General features: G+C 41.4%; 1 protein-coding gene and 1 pseudogene across 1 annotated transcript; both read left to right on the top strand.

Annotated features, from left to right (window-relative positions):
• The first annotated feature begins 2,556 nt into the window (after positions 1 to 2,556).
• On the top strand, positions 2,557 to 9,649 carry LOC115006991 (creatine kinase M-type-like; annotated as a pseudogene).
• A 1,986-nt stretch (positions 9,650 to 11,635) lies between these two features.
• LOC115028594 (E3 ubiquitin-protein ligase TRIM68-like) lies at positions 11,636 to 14,972 on the top strand. Its single transcript, XM_029462505.1, is given in 3 exon segments — positions 11,636 to 11,755; positions 12,670 to 12,968; positions 12,970 to 14,972. Coding segments are annotated over 2 exon segments (1,647 nt in total). The 5' UTR covers positions 11,636 to 11,755; positions 12,670 to 12,678; the 3' UTR covers positions 14,327 to 14,972.
• The last annotated feature ends 1,861 nt before the right edge of the window (positions 14,973 to 16,833 follow it).

Genomic DNA, 16,833 nt, shown 5'->3' with positions numbered 1-16,833 from the left:
TTTTCTGGGTTCTTGTCACAAGGTTCATTAATGAGTCACGCCCAAAGAAGTCAAAATGTCAGCTGGTTAAATAAATTAAAGCTGAGCTGAACTTTGACTGATGATGAGATTGTTGCATCACACTTGCATTAAATCACAATTGTTTGAGACAAAAAATGTATTTACAAAAGTTTACCAAAAATGTGTATCATGCTATAAATTAATTATATAAAAGTTGGGCTTTGAAATTCGTAGTGTTTTTTTTGTCTGTCTGTTTAATTGTTAGTTCTTATGCCTGTATTAGAATGTTATTCCATCCATCCATCGTCTACCTCCTATCCGGGGTCGGGTCGCGGGGGCAGCAGCTCCAGTAAGGAACCCCAATCTTCCCTTCTCCGGGCCACATCCTCCAGCTCCGACTGGGGAATCCTGAGGCGTTCAGCCAGTGAGGAGATATAATCTCTCCACCGAGTCCTGGGTCTTCCCCGGGGTCTCCTCCCAGCTGGACGTGCCTGGAACACCTCCCTAGGGAGGCTGCCCAGGTGGCATCCTTACTAGATGCCCGAACCACCTCAACTGGCTCCTTTCAACGTAAAGGAGCAGCGGCTCTACTCCGAGTCTCTCACTGATGGCTGAGCTTCTCACTCTCTCTAAGGGAGACGCCAGCCACCCGTCTGAGAGCTTTGCCTTCTGGCTCAGCTCTCTTTTCGTCATAACGGTGCGGTAAAGTGACTGTAGTACCGCCCCCGCTGCTCCGATTCTCCGGCCAATCTCTCGCTCCATCGTCCCCTCACTCGCGCACAAGACCCCGAGGTACTTGAACTCCTTCACTTGGGGTAAGGGTTCATTCCCTACCCGGAGTAGGCCATCCATCGGTTTCCTGCTGAGAGCCATGGCCTCAGATTTGGAGGTGCTGATCCTCATCCCAACCGCTGCACACTCGGCTGCGAACCGATCCAGTGACTGTTGAAGGTCACAGACCGATGATGCCATAAGGACCACATCATCTGCAAAGAGCAGCGATGAGATCCTCAGGTCACCGAACTGCAACCCCTCTCCTCCACGACTACGCCTCCATATCCTATCCATGAAAATCACGAACAGGATTGGTGATAAAGCGCAGCCCTGGCGGAGGCCAACATTCACGGGAAACGAGTCCGACTTACTGCCGAGTATCCGGACACAACTCTCGTTTTGGGCGTACAGGGATTGGATGGCCCTCAAAAGTGACCCCTCACAAGCATTAGGAGAAGGAGGCAGCCGCTGTACAGCGCCTGGGGAATCTGCTCATTAGAGCCAAGGACCCCCAAACTGGTGTAGCGTGGTGCAGGGACCCCCTACTGTATATATTGTATAATGCTTGTGCGACGGGGCGTAAATTTATTTTAGTTCACCCCTCTCCTTTCCTCCACTCTGTCTCTGACTGTAGGTGTGTGTCTTTGCGGAGGAATGAATGTGAATGGCAAAGCATAAAATAAATGTCACAATTATCCCTGAGTAGATAAGACAGTTATGAGTGAGTTGAGCTTTTTACAAGTCTAAGTATGAGTTGTATTTAATACATATAGTACCTAACATTTCTTCACATTAACTATGTAAATACGTGCACTTGTCAGTTATTAAACAAGATAATACATTTATTAATTATATCACAATATCATAAAGCCTCTTTCCATACTAACAGGTTAGTTGATATCAACGTCACAGATCACAACGTCACAGAAATCAAAGTCAAACATTTTCCATCTCTGGTTTTGCCTCTCAGACAACATTAAGGCTTAAATATCTTCTTGGTGGCAGGTCATGTCTCTCCACCTCTGTTTTGGATTTTTAATTAAATTTACAATGTATTTTATTTTATCTAAAGATAATTATCCAACAATGCAGTAAAGGACATTGCTCTTTGTAGTTAACCTTTAAGTTTAAAGTTTCATTATCAACGTTGCAAACATTTTTAATACAACATAAAATGATTTATCCTAAGGTATAAAGTGATTATAGGATTATAACATTGATAATGCTGCTGTTTACATATTGTATAACATTTGATTTTAGGTTTATTATTATTATAAAAGCATGATTCAATCCACCATTCATTTGTTATTTGCCAGATGATATATAGAATTTCTTTTGAAGATACTCTAACTGTATTTCTGTAATGTGATTCTATGCCACAAACAGAATGAAATGAAAGGAACAGTCATTGTGGATCACGATTGTTGGCGTGTCTGTGTCTTTAAGTGGATTGTATTGAACATGTGTTGACAGTGACGTGAGCGACATCTGCTGGTGAAGTTAAATGACTCCGAAAATAATTTCAAAAAGCTGAAACTTCATTTGCTACGTTTCTTATTTCCAGTGTTGGGACAGTAAGAAGAAAATTATGTTTTATAGAAGGAAAACTAGAAAATGATGAGAAGGAAATGAAAGAAAGTATGGAGTTAAGGGAGAAGGGGGTAAACAGAGGATTTGGGAAGGAAAAGATGGGGGTGTAGAAGTACACTGGGGGGTACGGAGGAAAGATAATAAGAATGAAAACTAAAGAAGCCGGGGGTAAGATGGAATAAAGACAGCAGGATGAAGGTGAGAGACAGTACAAACTACACAATAAAGTCTCCACTTAATTAACATTTTAAAGGATAATTCTGGTTTATTTAAGTTTGTTTTCAGTATCATTACTAACAGTAATAATAACTTTGTACTCTCCAAGTCAACATCAGTAAAATCATCATTATATTGATGTTTTTCTTCAATAATGTCTATTTGAACAGAAACAGTATAACAGGTGTTATATTATTATATATTAAATATTATCTGCTCAAAATCACAATATTTCACTTTCAGTTTCCTAAAAACCAAAACTGACGTCTTTTTAATGTCAAATATATTTCATTTATTTATTAAGATTTTATTTACACCAAAAGTTTGGAATCAGCTGTTATATTGATCTTTTTCTTCAATAATAAATAAATAATAAAGTAAAAACAATAGAATTCAGACACCAAAAGTATTATTTACATTTGAAGTAAGTCCCCACAGTGTTGCATGATGGGAGGATACTGTTGGATCCAGATAAGCGTAGACGACCCTCGATCATTATAAAACCATAAAGGTGCATTCAGGCTCTAAATATTGAGTTTGTCCTCTTTCTTATTTAAATCTGCACACATGTTGATGTTAAGCTTCCAGTTTCTTTTACCAATAACTGCTGATTTCTTCTGTTCTTATTGAACTGTTGCTCAGAGGGACCTTTGTCTCTTTCTGCTGCTTCTAATAAAAATATAAATATAAATGAATGCAGGCTCCACCCGGCTCACAGCTGTGTGTTTCTACCCTTCATGCTGCAGTCTGTCCTTCACTCTCTGCAGCCAATCAGCATCCTCCCTCATCTGCTGCTTGTATTTTGCATGCAGATATAGATACACAAGAAAATAAATAAACTATTAATAGTGCAGCCACCCCATAGAAATAAAGTAAAAAGTGAAACGGTGTGACTGCAGCAGTGGATGAACAGAAGTGGTGTGACGTGTCAAACTGTCTGTGCTGATGGAGGGTGAGAGGCAGCAGCAGTTTGTGCAGTTATAAAAAGGCTGACGCTGTTTGGACTGTAACTGGACTCCCACAGGCTGCAGGATGAGCTGCCCAGGAGCAACACAACTATTCTTAGACCTTTTGTTGTGCTGACGGCCGTCACGCTGAAAACATGTGGAAGGTCAAACGTGAGTGTTTTCACTGCATGCTTTGTGTTTTTCACGCCGTAAACTAACTCTGTGACCGTTTTAGATCTGACTGATCGAAGCTTTGTGATGACGTGAGCACGACTGAATCTTCTCTTTTTCTCCACACATCAAATGATTTACATATGTTCAGTTTGGATACAGAGTTTAGAAATCTGATATGGAGTTTAATCTTAAAACAAACATAAATTTGAGTCTTCAGAGATGAATTACAGCAACACGTGTGTGATTAGAAAACATTGTCTGGATCACTGCAAACATTTTAACCAGGAGGGAGACCAAGTGATTATTGGTTTTATCTTTGCGTACATCACAGTTTCACAAACACAATTTATTATCTTTTGCCTTTCTTGTTGTTGCAGCTCCAGTTGCTTTCCCTATGGAGACAAGGTACCGGACGATTTTGGAGGTAATCACGATGCAGCCTCTAAAACCTAATATTTATTCTGCACTATATTTGATATTTCATTGCACATATCATCTTATCTTAGTTGTATTTTTATTAGGGCTGTCAAGAGATTAAAAAAATAATCTAATTAATTACAAGATTTGTGATTAATTAATCTCGATTAATCGCATATATCAATATTTGCTGTCGGAGCTCCGTGCGACGGTGTGTGTGTGGGGGGGGGGGGGGGGGTGGAGGAAGATGAGTGAATCAATGAGTAGCAGTGGCAGGCCGTGCATTTCACACCTAGGACTTCAGTGATGTCCTACACAGTCCTACCTGAATTATTCCACCTCTCGGAGGCTGTGAGCCGGGGGTACCGCTCGGAGTTAGTGATTTGAAAGTGGCGGACAAACCCTTTTCCCGGCTGTGATAGGCTCACTAGCGTCAGGGTTGGCAGTCCTCTTCTCACGATGTCTATCTTTTCTTGAAAGGTTTGTCTTGAAAATGGCGTTGTAATTATATCTGCGACCAAATCGATCTCTTCTTCTCCTTCAGCCATTGTGGGTTGAAAAAAACCAGCTTGTAGAAATCTACACAAATTAGCTCGTTCAAGTTCAGGTTGCTAGCTCTGCATAGCTCTGCCTCTCAATAGTGCGTATCCAATCAAAAGATGTGGACGTGCTGACGTTATCGTACGCCTGCTAGCTGGCCCCGGTGTCGCCAATCTGATTGGTTAACGCTACAATTTTGTCTCCGTTCACTTTAAGCTACAGGCGCCCGCACTGTTGCTTCTGAAGGCCTCAGGGCAGATCTCTTGGACCCTGGCAACACATCATGGCTGAAATATGATTGGATAAAAGCTCTAACATAAAGGCCAGACCTCTAAATCTCCATCTGAGGCTGGAAGCAGCGCAGCCAAGAGGAAAGCTATGAAATGAAGAGAATAGACTATGGGGAATAATATATCAAAATTAAATGCATATTCTGATGATGTTCAGGCCAGCAGAGAAGGCCTTGCTGGCCCTGACGGCCCACCACTGATGAGTAGGCAATATAAACTGGTCAACATGTCTTTTATTTCAATACCAATATCCAATATCTTGTTTGCCACAAGATAGCCTAACATCTTTCATTGTACAATAAACAATCTCTTGTATAACAAAATGAACAAAACCAAGCAAAAGTCTCCTCTGGCAACAAAGGCCATAACCGTTTCATTTATCAACATGTAGTGTACATAACGGATCCATCGGCCTCACAATACCTCTCAGTTCTCCCTCAGCCAGTCGCTGAGACAAACTAGCTTGTTTACATTCTCAGATGTCAAGGCTGCTCTCTTCTTTTGCACTATGTTACGCGATCCGTAAAACCTCCCTTAACCCCCCGTCCTCTACCACAGACATTGGCCTGCAGTCCATTGCAATCCATCTCGCGATTGAGTTGGTTAATCTGTCAGAGGTAGATTTACTAATTCTGCTTCTGAACACTTATCGAGAGTGCTTTGACGAGGCTGGTCGCTCACCTTGGTGCTAGCTAGCTCCGTAGCGTTTTCTCATCCGCTTCATCATGTTGACGAGGCTGCTGTGGCCACGCCGCGTCGGTGAAGTAAAGAGTCAAGGGGAATCTAAGAGCGCGATTAATCTGCGTTAATGTTTTTGCGTTATTTTTTCTGTGATTAATTAACGCGTTAATTGGACAGCCCCAATTTTTATATTTAATCACAGTACTGGAGGAGGCAACAAAGCATTTGACTGCACATATTATGAATACGACAGAGAGTTATTATCAATATACTCTCCAAGAGACAAAGTAGATCTGGATTTATTTATACTTCAAAAACCAAACTAAATAAAAACATACCAGAATAGACGTCAGTTAAACATTGTTGCTATCATTCAGACTCTTCCTGTCTAATGTACGACAACTTCCTGTGCGTTCAGAGTTTGGTCCCCCCTGACCCCATGTCCCAGTTCCAGCTGAGGAGAGGTTCTCCTGACGAGGAGTTTCCTGACCTGGGCAGGAATTCTACCTGAATGGGACGAATCCTCACACCGGCCATGTACCGCCGACAGTTCGACCGCTGCACCCACAGCGGAGTCATCTTCGATGATGTCATCCGCCCGGGCCTCGAGGAACCAGGTGATGTCAGCGTGATGTCACTATGATGTCAGTGTGATGTCAGCGTGATGTCACTATGATGTCAGCGTGATGTCACTATGATGTCAGCGTGATGTCACTATGATGTCAGTGGGATGTCAGCGTGATGTCACTATGATGTCAGCGTGATGTCACTATGATGTCAGCGTGATGTCACTATGATGTCAGCGTGATGTCACTATGATGTCAGCGTGATGTCACTATGATGTCAGTGGGATGTCAGCGTGATGTCACTATGATGTCAGCGTGATGTCAGCGTGATGTCACTGTGATGTCAGTGTGATGTCAGCGTGATGTCAGTGTGATGTCACTATGATGTCACTATGATGTCAGCGTGATGTCACTATGATGTCAGTGTGATGTCAACTGTCAAATTACAGTGAGATTACAATCAGGAAGAACTGAAAGAAGGACCTCATGGACATTTAATTTATTTATTTACACATATACGTGTGTAAATAAATGTGTGTAACAAACTGATTCAGATCAGGTCGTCCTTGGTTTATTACTTGTTTACAGTAAATAACAGATGTGCTGATCAATCAACTGAGGACTGTTCTTTGATTGATCTATAGTTTATCAGTAGTTCATCAGCAGTTCACACGCTGTGCTAAGCACTCAGTATCTGTATTTTCCCATCAGATAAAAACAAAGATAGCATAATTCATCAGCTTCAAGACAAAGCATTAATACATACATGATGGAAATGTAAAAGTTAATGAAGTTGAGATGCATTACAATCCAATACATGAAGTGTTCTAAATCTTTGCTTATTTAAATCCTTTTCAGATGTTTCTTGAAAACAATAATGTAAATGTTTATTGATGGAAGCAGCTTGTTCTAAATAGAGTTTCTTCTGGATGTCAATGAATATCGAAATGAATAACATTAAAGGAACAATCAGTAATTAGTTTTGACGATAGAAACTTCAGACATATTCAAATATGTTAGTGAAGACTTTTGATCTTGTGTCGCAGCTGATCATAATTCAAAATATAGTCCTGTTTTTAAAAAACGTTACCGATGTTAACGTGAATAACTTTAGTTGTTGAGTTTTATTCTCTTTGTTTAAAGACCTGCTCTTTTTGTTTGGTAGTAAAGCAAGCATGTGATTTACATTTGGATATATTTTAATTAAAGTATATCGTAACTAATACGATGACAGTTATGATGCATGTAAGGAAAATAGTTTGTTGAGATTTCAGATGTTGTGTTTCTGGTGTATTCGCCTGCAGTTCCTCTCATGGCCACTAGATGGCGGTCTGAGAGAAAATTACCGTATATAAGCGAATAGGAAAATACTTGAGCAACACAAAGTCAATATATTTTCCCAACATTTGGGAAGAGTGTCAATATAAGTGTGTAAATGTATGTTTGTGTATGAAGGAGACTGGTCCAGTCCTGTGTCTGTGGGCTGTGTCGCGGGCGACGCCCAGTCCTACATCCTGTTCTGTGACTTCTTCGACCGAGTCATCGAGGCGCATCACGAACACAAGATCACCAGCGAGACGCCAGAGAGCGACTTTAACTACGACAACTTGAAGGTAGCTGGTCCGACCACTGCAGGTCTGCTGGTGTTGATTATGTTAATTAAAAAACTCTCACTGCGGATAAACCCAAACTATAGGCTACTTTCCATTTCAGGCGTGAAACGTCTGCGAGGGTCCATGGAGTCCGTCCATGTGACTCCGTGAACTCAACACGCCAACAAACATGTGAACATGTCCATGTATCCAGATGCCCAATGTAGTGTAAACACAACAGTCTGTATTGAGGACTGTATCCAAGAACAGAGGCCTGGATGAAAACGATAGAAAATGACTTGATAATGATATCGCTCTTCACATACTACCAATGTCACTTTTTCACAAACATGTTTGTGTGTGTGTGCAGGGGAGTGATGACTTGGACGGGCCATACGCTGTACGCTGTGAGGTGAGTGTTGTTCGAGGCGTCGAGGACTTCTGCTTCCCGACACACTGCAGCCGAGGAGAGCGCAGAGAGCTCCTCACACTGGCCAGCAAAGGTACTGCATGTGTGTGTGTTCCAGAGTAGATTTGATTCACAGGTTCAGGTGGACTCCGACTGGATGCAGAGGATGTCAAGAAATCTGCAACAGAGCTTTTTAATTTGTCCACAAAAAGAACAGTTTTGGAGTCCGATTGTTGTCGATTGATTGAACTCTGTTCTTCATTTTGTATATTTAACTTGTGCTAATATAAAAACAAAAAGGAAAAGCTTGGGTTCACTGACAGTCGGTTCCAAATCTGTTCTACTAAGAATTTTATTACAATAAAAAAAGTTGACCAGCGTGTCCTGATTTCTCTCAGCTCTGCAGCGGCTGGAGGAGAAGCTGCCGGGTGAACTCCTCTTACTGGAGGAGATGAACCAGGAGCAGCAGAGGGAGCTGAACCTGAACCCTCCGTCTTCCTCCCAGATGCGTAGCGGCGTGGCCCGGGACTGGCCCGACGCCAGGGCAGTGTGGTCCGTCTGGTTTCTTCTAACCATGCACGATATACATCAGTGCTGAAGGAATTATGGGCCGATAATGGGAATTTTATATCATTATGGACTCTTACGATAATTAAATCAAAGCTCTTTCACTGATTTAACAGCATCTACACATTTCGATACAGTAGGTGGTAGTATGCAGCAAGAACGTTGGTTCAGAGAAGAAAAGAACAAGCACGGCACGCTGACTAGAGAGCCAAACGCCGTGTGGACGACAACACAGTTGCAATTTGCAACATTTGATGTGCTAGAGTCATAACTTTCTTTCTGCTGTGTTAAACATTCAGTCAGGTCAGAGCTATGGAATATTAACCTTTGATACCATCAGGTGTACATAAACTACAGATTATTAACTTCTTTTAAAATACAAAAATGTGCAATCATCGGCTATCTTATCCGTATCCGTCATGAGAAGCAGGAACCTATCAGCTGTCGACTGAAAAGAAATCCCTAGTTTCTTCCCATGAGTAAAGTGGAACCTGAGAGACCAGTGATTCAAATCCTGCACACTACCTATGACGACTAACCCAGTCTGAACAGAACCAGTCTGAACAGAACCAGTCTGAACAGAACCAGTCTGAACAGAACCAGTCTGCCGCTGTCGGCCTGTGATGTTTAAGATGATGTGAAAGGACATTTCAGGAACATGTTTGATTAGATTTTCTTGTCAAACATGTAATATCACATTATTCCTGGTTGCAGGTTGAGTAAAGATGGCAGCCTTGTGGTCTGGGTCAACATGGAGGACCACCTCAGACTTGTGTCCACACGAGACGACGGCAACATCGCCAACGCATTTAAATGCATCTGCATCAACCTGCAGAAGGTCAGTGACGGGGCTGCTTTCAATTCGGAACAAAATGATATTACTTAGAAAAGCTTATGTTTCCGATGTTAGCAACGTTAGCTGCTAGCCACCGCTTCAGCCTTCACCAAAGTAAGAGCCATGTGGAGGCAAACCCTAAATCAAAGACACGCTCTGAATTTCAATCGGAGCACCTTTGATGTCGGTGACAGAAATGTCATGTCCTGGTATTTGTAAATGAAACGTGTCAGAAGTGTTTGACCAATCAGCAAAGTGAAATACAAAAACTGCCTTGAAAAGTACTTCCTCGTTCCAGGGTTAGGGTATTCTCTGTGCTATGATGAATTCTAAATCCAGTTCAATACCAGGCTGCCACCATTGTACCCCTGAACAAGGTACTTAACCCTGAGTTGCTCCAGGGAGACTGTCCCTGTACTTAGTTCAATGTAAGTCGCTCTGGATAAGAGCGTCTGCTAAATTACCTGTAATGTAACACGAGAGGAAAGCTTCAACGTCACATTCCTCAAATGAAACTGAAGGTTTGTCAGAGCTGCAAGTAAGACGAGTGTTTCTGTCTAAAGAATAAAGTTCATCAAGACTTTCTCAGCAACACAACAGAGTCTCTAACAAACACTGGTGATAATAAGAACTTTAGTTTTTCTTTTTCTCTAATCACAAAGTTCAAACTTTTGTATTTTATGCTAGCAATAAAAACATTGTGTTTACGTAAAAAGAAAAATTGTAATAAATATTCTTTAATATATTTTCCATGGAGCCCACAATAAAGGTTACGTAGGTCTACTTATAAAATAGTCCCCGATACAATAATGTGATTGTGAGAGAAACCAAACAAGAAGACTAACGGGTAACTGCCTTTTTAATCATGAGGATCTCTGTGGTACGGTAACGTACGGGGAGACAGACAAATATGACTTGATGAAAATTATGTAACTAGCCTCCTGGACAGTCTAATTTAGAGGCATAGTGAACAACCAGCTTCTGTTCTTAATGATTTTGTGGGCAGTCGTGAAAAACATGAACACAAATAAGCAAAAATCCTGCAATTCAAGCGTTGTTTTTTCCACACTTTTTACTTTTCTATTTTTTAAAATGTATTGTGGCACACATAACATTTTATATACGATATTAATTATTAGCAAATGATTTGTAAATCTTTAAGAAATCGTTTGTAAAAAAAGGTATAAACTTTATTTATATAGTTTATACTTTGTCAGTGGTTAATAATTGGATTCTGGTCCATCTTCTAGTCTATACATGTAATGTCTATAGATGTTTCACAAAGGACTTCTGAAAGGTTTACAAATCCTTTGGTTATCATTAACAAATACTTAATTTAGTATATGAAATGATATATGTGTACACCAATATAGTCTTAGCCTTGTGTACTAATGTAATCAGAATGTGTTGTTATACAATATATAATCTATAAACTAATTATTTCATACTACACAAACTAATGATAACATAACATACATTATAGCATTACTAGTAATTAGCAAACGTATGTTATTATCATGTCATTGTTTGTTAACTGTAAAAAACCCAAAAAAACAAACATTTTTTAATTAATTATCATGTTGGCCTGCACTAACGTTAAGCTAACCAGCCGCCGGAAGCAACACACCTAACGCTTCAGGTGTTATACCTTCAGAATAAAAGCGCCATCTCCGTAAACTCTTTTTACAAAAGTAAAAGTACTAATACAATACAGTAAAAATACTAGACTACAGGTAAAAGCCCTGCATTCAAACGCAAACTTCATTGATGTTTGTAGATATTAACAAACAAACATTCCTTTAAAGAATCATAAAGTAGACCAGTGGGTTCTGTAAAACATGTAACAAGAAAGACGACATAAAGAAAAGAAACGAAATAACAAGTCAAAGAAGCCAGACACCTTCAGTGCTTTGCTCCCTCAATATTAAATTAATCCTGTGCCGAAACTATAGTTTTATTCTATATTATAGATAATAAAACAGGAAACAGAAGAGGCGGAGCGACACGAGAGGAAAGCCTCAACGTCACGTTCCTCAAACGAAACTGAAAGTTTGTCAGAGCTGCAGGTAAAACGAGTGTTTCTGTCTAAAGAATAAAGAGTATATAAAGTCCATCAAGACTTTCTCAGCAACACAACAGAGTCTCTAACAAACACTGGTGAGTACAGCTGATAATAATTACTGTTTTAACAACCTGAGCTCTCTTTTCTTTCTTTTCTCTACTCAGAAAGTTTTTACTTTTTTGTTTTACTCTAGTGATCAAAAATAGTTTTGCTAAAAACAATAAACTTTCTTTAATGTATTTAACCAAAAGCCCACAGATAAGGTAATGTGTTATTAAATAGTCCCAGATGCAATAATGTAATTGTGAGTTAATAAAGTCTCAGAATAAAGCCGGTAACAGATTAGGAATTATGAGGAGTTTGTAAAATCATTAAAGCATAACAATATTTTAAGTGACAGAAGTGTCGTTAGAGGGGGACAACAAGAATACTGGGTTAACGTTCATAATTATGAGGATCTTTGTGGTACAGTAACATGGGGAGACAAAGAAATATTACATGGTGAAAATAATGTCTCATTTACAGGTTAGTGACCAACCAGTTCATGTTCTCTGGATTAGCAACAATGTAGTGGCCACATACAATCACACTGTAAAGGTCATCAAATAATTCATGGGTCATTGTGTCCAGATTGAACTTCTCTAAGATTGTACTGTCATGGCTGCACCCTTGTACTTAACCTGTTACTGATATGAACAACAACTGAACAAGTGACCACTTCAGTTTGCTTCCTGTTATACCTGTTATTCCACAAGTAATGAAGAGGGGAGGAGTGTTGCTCAATCTCACAGCATTAATACAACGTAATTGCTCTATAATTACTGTGTTCAAAAGAGTATGACAATCACATTTGTTGATAATAAAGTTATGTGTCTAAAGAAGATTATATGTCCCTCATTTTCAAAAACATTCTGCCGAATCTGGTGGGCTTCAGTGAAAAACATTATCACATATAAGGAAGAAATCTGAAAGTTAACTGATGTTTCACTCGGTTCTCTTCTGTTCCCAGTGTGTAGACATGGCTACAGTCAGCTTTCTGCAATCTGAAGACCAGTTCCTGTGCTCCATCTGTCTGGATGTGTTCACTGATCCAGTCACCACACCATGTGGACACAACTTCTGCAAAAACTGCATCAATGCACACTGGAATACTCATTACCTGTACCTGTGTCCGATGTGTAAAAAGGTTTTCAACACAAGACCTGAGCTCCATGTCAACACTTTCATCTGTGAGATGGTTGTTCAGTTCAGAGAGTCAGAGCAACAGAAAACCAGCAGCAGCAGCAGGTCAGAGAAACAAGTTGCCAAACCAGGAGAAAGTTCCCTGTGACGTCTGCACTGGAACCAAACTGAAGGCTCTGAAGTCCTGTCTGGTGTGTCTGACCTCCTACTGTGAGACTCACCTGGAGCCTCATCTCACAGCGTCAAGCCTGAAAAGACATCAGCTGATCGACCCTGTGGAGAATCTGGAAGACAGGATGTGTACGAAACACGATAAACCTCTGGAGCTGTTCTGTAAGACCGACCAGACATGTGTCTGCATGCTCTGCACTGTGTTAGACCACAAGATGCATGATGTTGTTCCTATGAAAGAAGGATATGAAGGAAAGAAGGCCGAGCTGGGGAAGACAGAGGTTAAAGTTCAGCAGATGATCCAGAAGAGACGACTGAAGATTCAGGAGATCAAACAGTCAGTCGACCTCAGTAACAAAGATGCAGACAGAGAGGTGGCAGAAGGTGTTCAGGTCTTCACTGCTCTTAAGGAGTCTGTTGAGAGAGGACTGGAGGAGCTCATCAACACGATCAAGGAGAAGCAGAAAACAACAGAAAAACAGGCCGAAGCTTTCATCAAAGAGCTGGAACAGGAAATCTATGAGCTGATGAAGAGAAGCAAGGAGATGGAAGAGCTTTCACGTACTGAAGACCACCTCCAGCTTCTCCAAAACTTACCATCAGGGAGAGCTGCTCCACCCACCAAGGACTGGACAAAGGTCAGGGTCCCCCCACCATCATATGAGGGGACTGTGGTGAGAGCTGTGGCTCAGCTGGAGGAGACACTCAGTCAAGAGATGAAGAAGCTGCTTGGTGAAGCTGAGCTGAAGAGGGTCCAGAAGTATGCAGTGGATGTGACTCTTGATGCTGATACAGCACATCCTTATTTAATTCTGTCTGATGATGAGAAACAAGTGAGTGATGGTGATGTGAAGAAGAATCTCAGAAAAAACCCAAAGAGGTTTTCTAAATCTACTAGTGTTTTAGGAAAGCAGAGTTTCTCTTCTGGTAGATTTTACTTTGAGGTTCAAGTTAAAGGGAAGACTGAATGGATCTTAGGAGTGGCCAGAGAGTCGATCAACAGGAAGGAACCTGTCCCACTGAGCCCTCAGTTTGGTTACTGGACTATATGTTTGAGAGATATAAATGAGTACAAAGCTCTTGATGACTCTTCAGTCCGTCTCTCTCTGAAGTCTCAGCCTCAGAAGGTGGGGGTGTTTGTGGATTATCAGGAGGGTCTGGTCTCCTTTTATGACGTAGATGCTGCAGCTCTCATCTACTCCTTTACTGGCTGCTCCTTCACTGAGAAACTCTTCCCGTACTTCTGTCCTGGTCTGAATGATGGTGGTACAAACTCTGCACCTTTAATCATCTCTTCTGTCAGAGTCGACTAATCACTTACGTTATTTCATGTATTGATTTAATTCTATTCAAGGGAATAAACGTAGATATTTAGAGGTAACACTGTAGTTTACATCTTATGTTCTACAGAATCCGTTTACTGTGTTGATTAAGTTACATTTCATTGTTAAGATTTATTTTATTATGTGCATCCTTTACATTGTCAACACTATAAATTGATGCATTGATCTTTTCAACCCTGCATCATGACACACGTTACGTGCAGAATATCAATGTAAACCTCTGATAAAGATTATTTTCACTTCCATAAGGAATCACTGTTTATAATAACCACAAATATGTCAAGTTGCAGTTTGCAGCATTTTAGCAAAATTACTCAAAATCAAAGTTTATCGTTTAATTCTTCTTTTTGATGTGCATCCACAGAAACATATTGCTGAATATTTCAATGTCATAAGGCTTCTATTAAGAGTAAGGCATAAAACATGTTGGGAATCAAAAGTGTGAAATTACATGTGGATGCATCAATGATGTCAAATTAAATTACGACCAAATGTATTATTTGTTGGTATTATATTCATCTGTAATATTTTCTTTGATGTTCTTTTGTGTAGAAAAATCATCCACCAGCCAACATCCATCTGTAACCTGTTTGATTCCAATAAATTGTTAAACGGCCTTCTGGATGGAGTGTTTGAATGTGCACACTTTCATTCATCAGGTGGACACAAACACCGGTCCTGATGAAGGCTCGTGTTGCTCTGCTGGATGTGTAAACGGGCAACTGTTTGATCACACATCGGAAGTGTGTCGGGGTTTTAGCGGGGTGTAAAAGAAAAATACAAACTTTTAATGTACTAAACACTTCCAGCGCACAAGTCAGCTGTTAAATGCCTACTGATAAAAAAAGCTCAAGATTAAAAAGGGCTCGTCTCAGCTGTTGCCAGGAAGATCTCCAATATGGCTGCCAGAGAAAACAGATCACTCCACACCCCTAATCAGATACAAAGTACCTGTCAATCATCTTGGGAGTGTTAACAGGTTTAAATCCGGTATAAACTCTGATGGTCCGGCTACTCTTTTTACAATTACACTTAAATCACACATTGTGTCTTAGATGATCACGAGAACAAGTTGTGCTGAGAAATGTCTCACTTTATTTTTCTGGGTTCTTGTCACAAGGTTCATTAATGAGTCACGCCCAAAGAAGTCAAAATGTCAGCTGGTTAAATAAATTAAAGCTGAGCTGAACTTTGACTGATGATGAGATTGTTGCATCACACTTGCATTAAATCACAATTGTTTGAGACAAAAAATGTATTTACAAAAGTTTACCAAAAATGTGTATCATGCTATAAATTAATTATATAAAAGTTGGGCTTTGAAATTCGTAGTGTTTTTTTTGTCTGTCTGTTTAATTGTTAGTTCTTATGCCTGTATTAGAATGTTATTCCATCCATCCATCGTCTACCGCTTATCCGGGGTCGGGTCGCGGGGGCAGCAGCTCCAGTAAGGAACCCCAATCTTCCCTTCTCCGGGCCACATCCTCCAGCTCCTACTGGGGGATCCTGAGGCGTTCTCAGGCCAGTGAGGAGATATAATCTCTCCACCGAGTCCTGGGTCTTCCCCGGGGTCTCCTCCCAGCTGGACGTGCCTGGAACACCTCCCTAGGGAGGCGCCCAGGTGGCATCCTTACTAGATGCCCGAACCACCTCAACTGGCTCCTTTCAACGTAAAGGAGCAGCGGCTCTACTCCGAGTCTCTCACGGATGGCTGAGCTTCTCACCCTATCTCTAAGGGAGACGCCAGCCACCCGTCTGAGAAAGCACATTTTGACCGCTTGTACCCGTGATCTCGTTCTTTCGGTCATGACCCAGCCTTCATGACCATAGGTGAGGGTAGGAACGAAGATCGACCGGTATATTGAGAGCTTTGCCTTCTGGCTCAGCTCTCTTTTCGTCACAACGGTGCGGTAAAGTGACTGTAATACCGCCCCCGCTGCTCCGATTCTCCGGCCAATCTCTCGCTCCATTGTCCCCTCACTCGCGAACAAGACCCCGAGGTACTTGAACTCCTTCACTTGGGGTAATGGCTCATTCCCTACCCGGAGTAGGCAATCCACCGGTTTCCTGCTGAGAGCCATGGCCTCAGATTTGGAGGTGCTGTTCCTCATCTCAACCGCTGCACACTCGGCTGCGAACCGATCCAGTGACTGTTGAAAGTCACAGACCGATGATGCCATAAGGACCACATCATCTGCAAAGAGCAGCGATGAGATCCTCAGGTCACCGAACTGCAACCCCTCTCCTCCACGACTACGCCTCCATATCCTATCCATGAAAATCACGAACAGGATTGGTGACAAAGCGCAGCCCTGTCGGAGGCCAACATTCACGGGAAACGAGTCCGACTTACTGCCTAGTATCGGGACACAACTCTCGCTTTGGGCGTACAGGGATTGGATGGCCCTCAAAAGTGACCCCCTCACCCCATACTCCCGCAGCACCTCCCACAGTATCACCCGGGGGACCCTGTCATA

This window comes from Cottoperca gobio, chromosome 1 (assembly GCF_900634415.1).
Source record: "Cottoperca gobio chromosome 1, fCotGob3.1, whole genome shotgun sequence".
NCBI lineage: Eukaryota > Metazoa > Chordata > Actinopteri > Perciformes > Bovichtidae > Cottoperca > Cottoperca gobio.
This window is presented reverse-complemented; position numbering and strand designations above follow the sequence as displayed.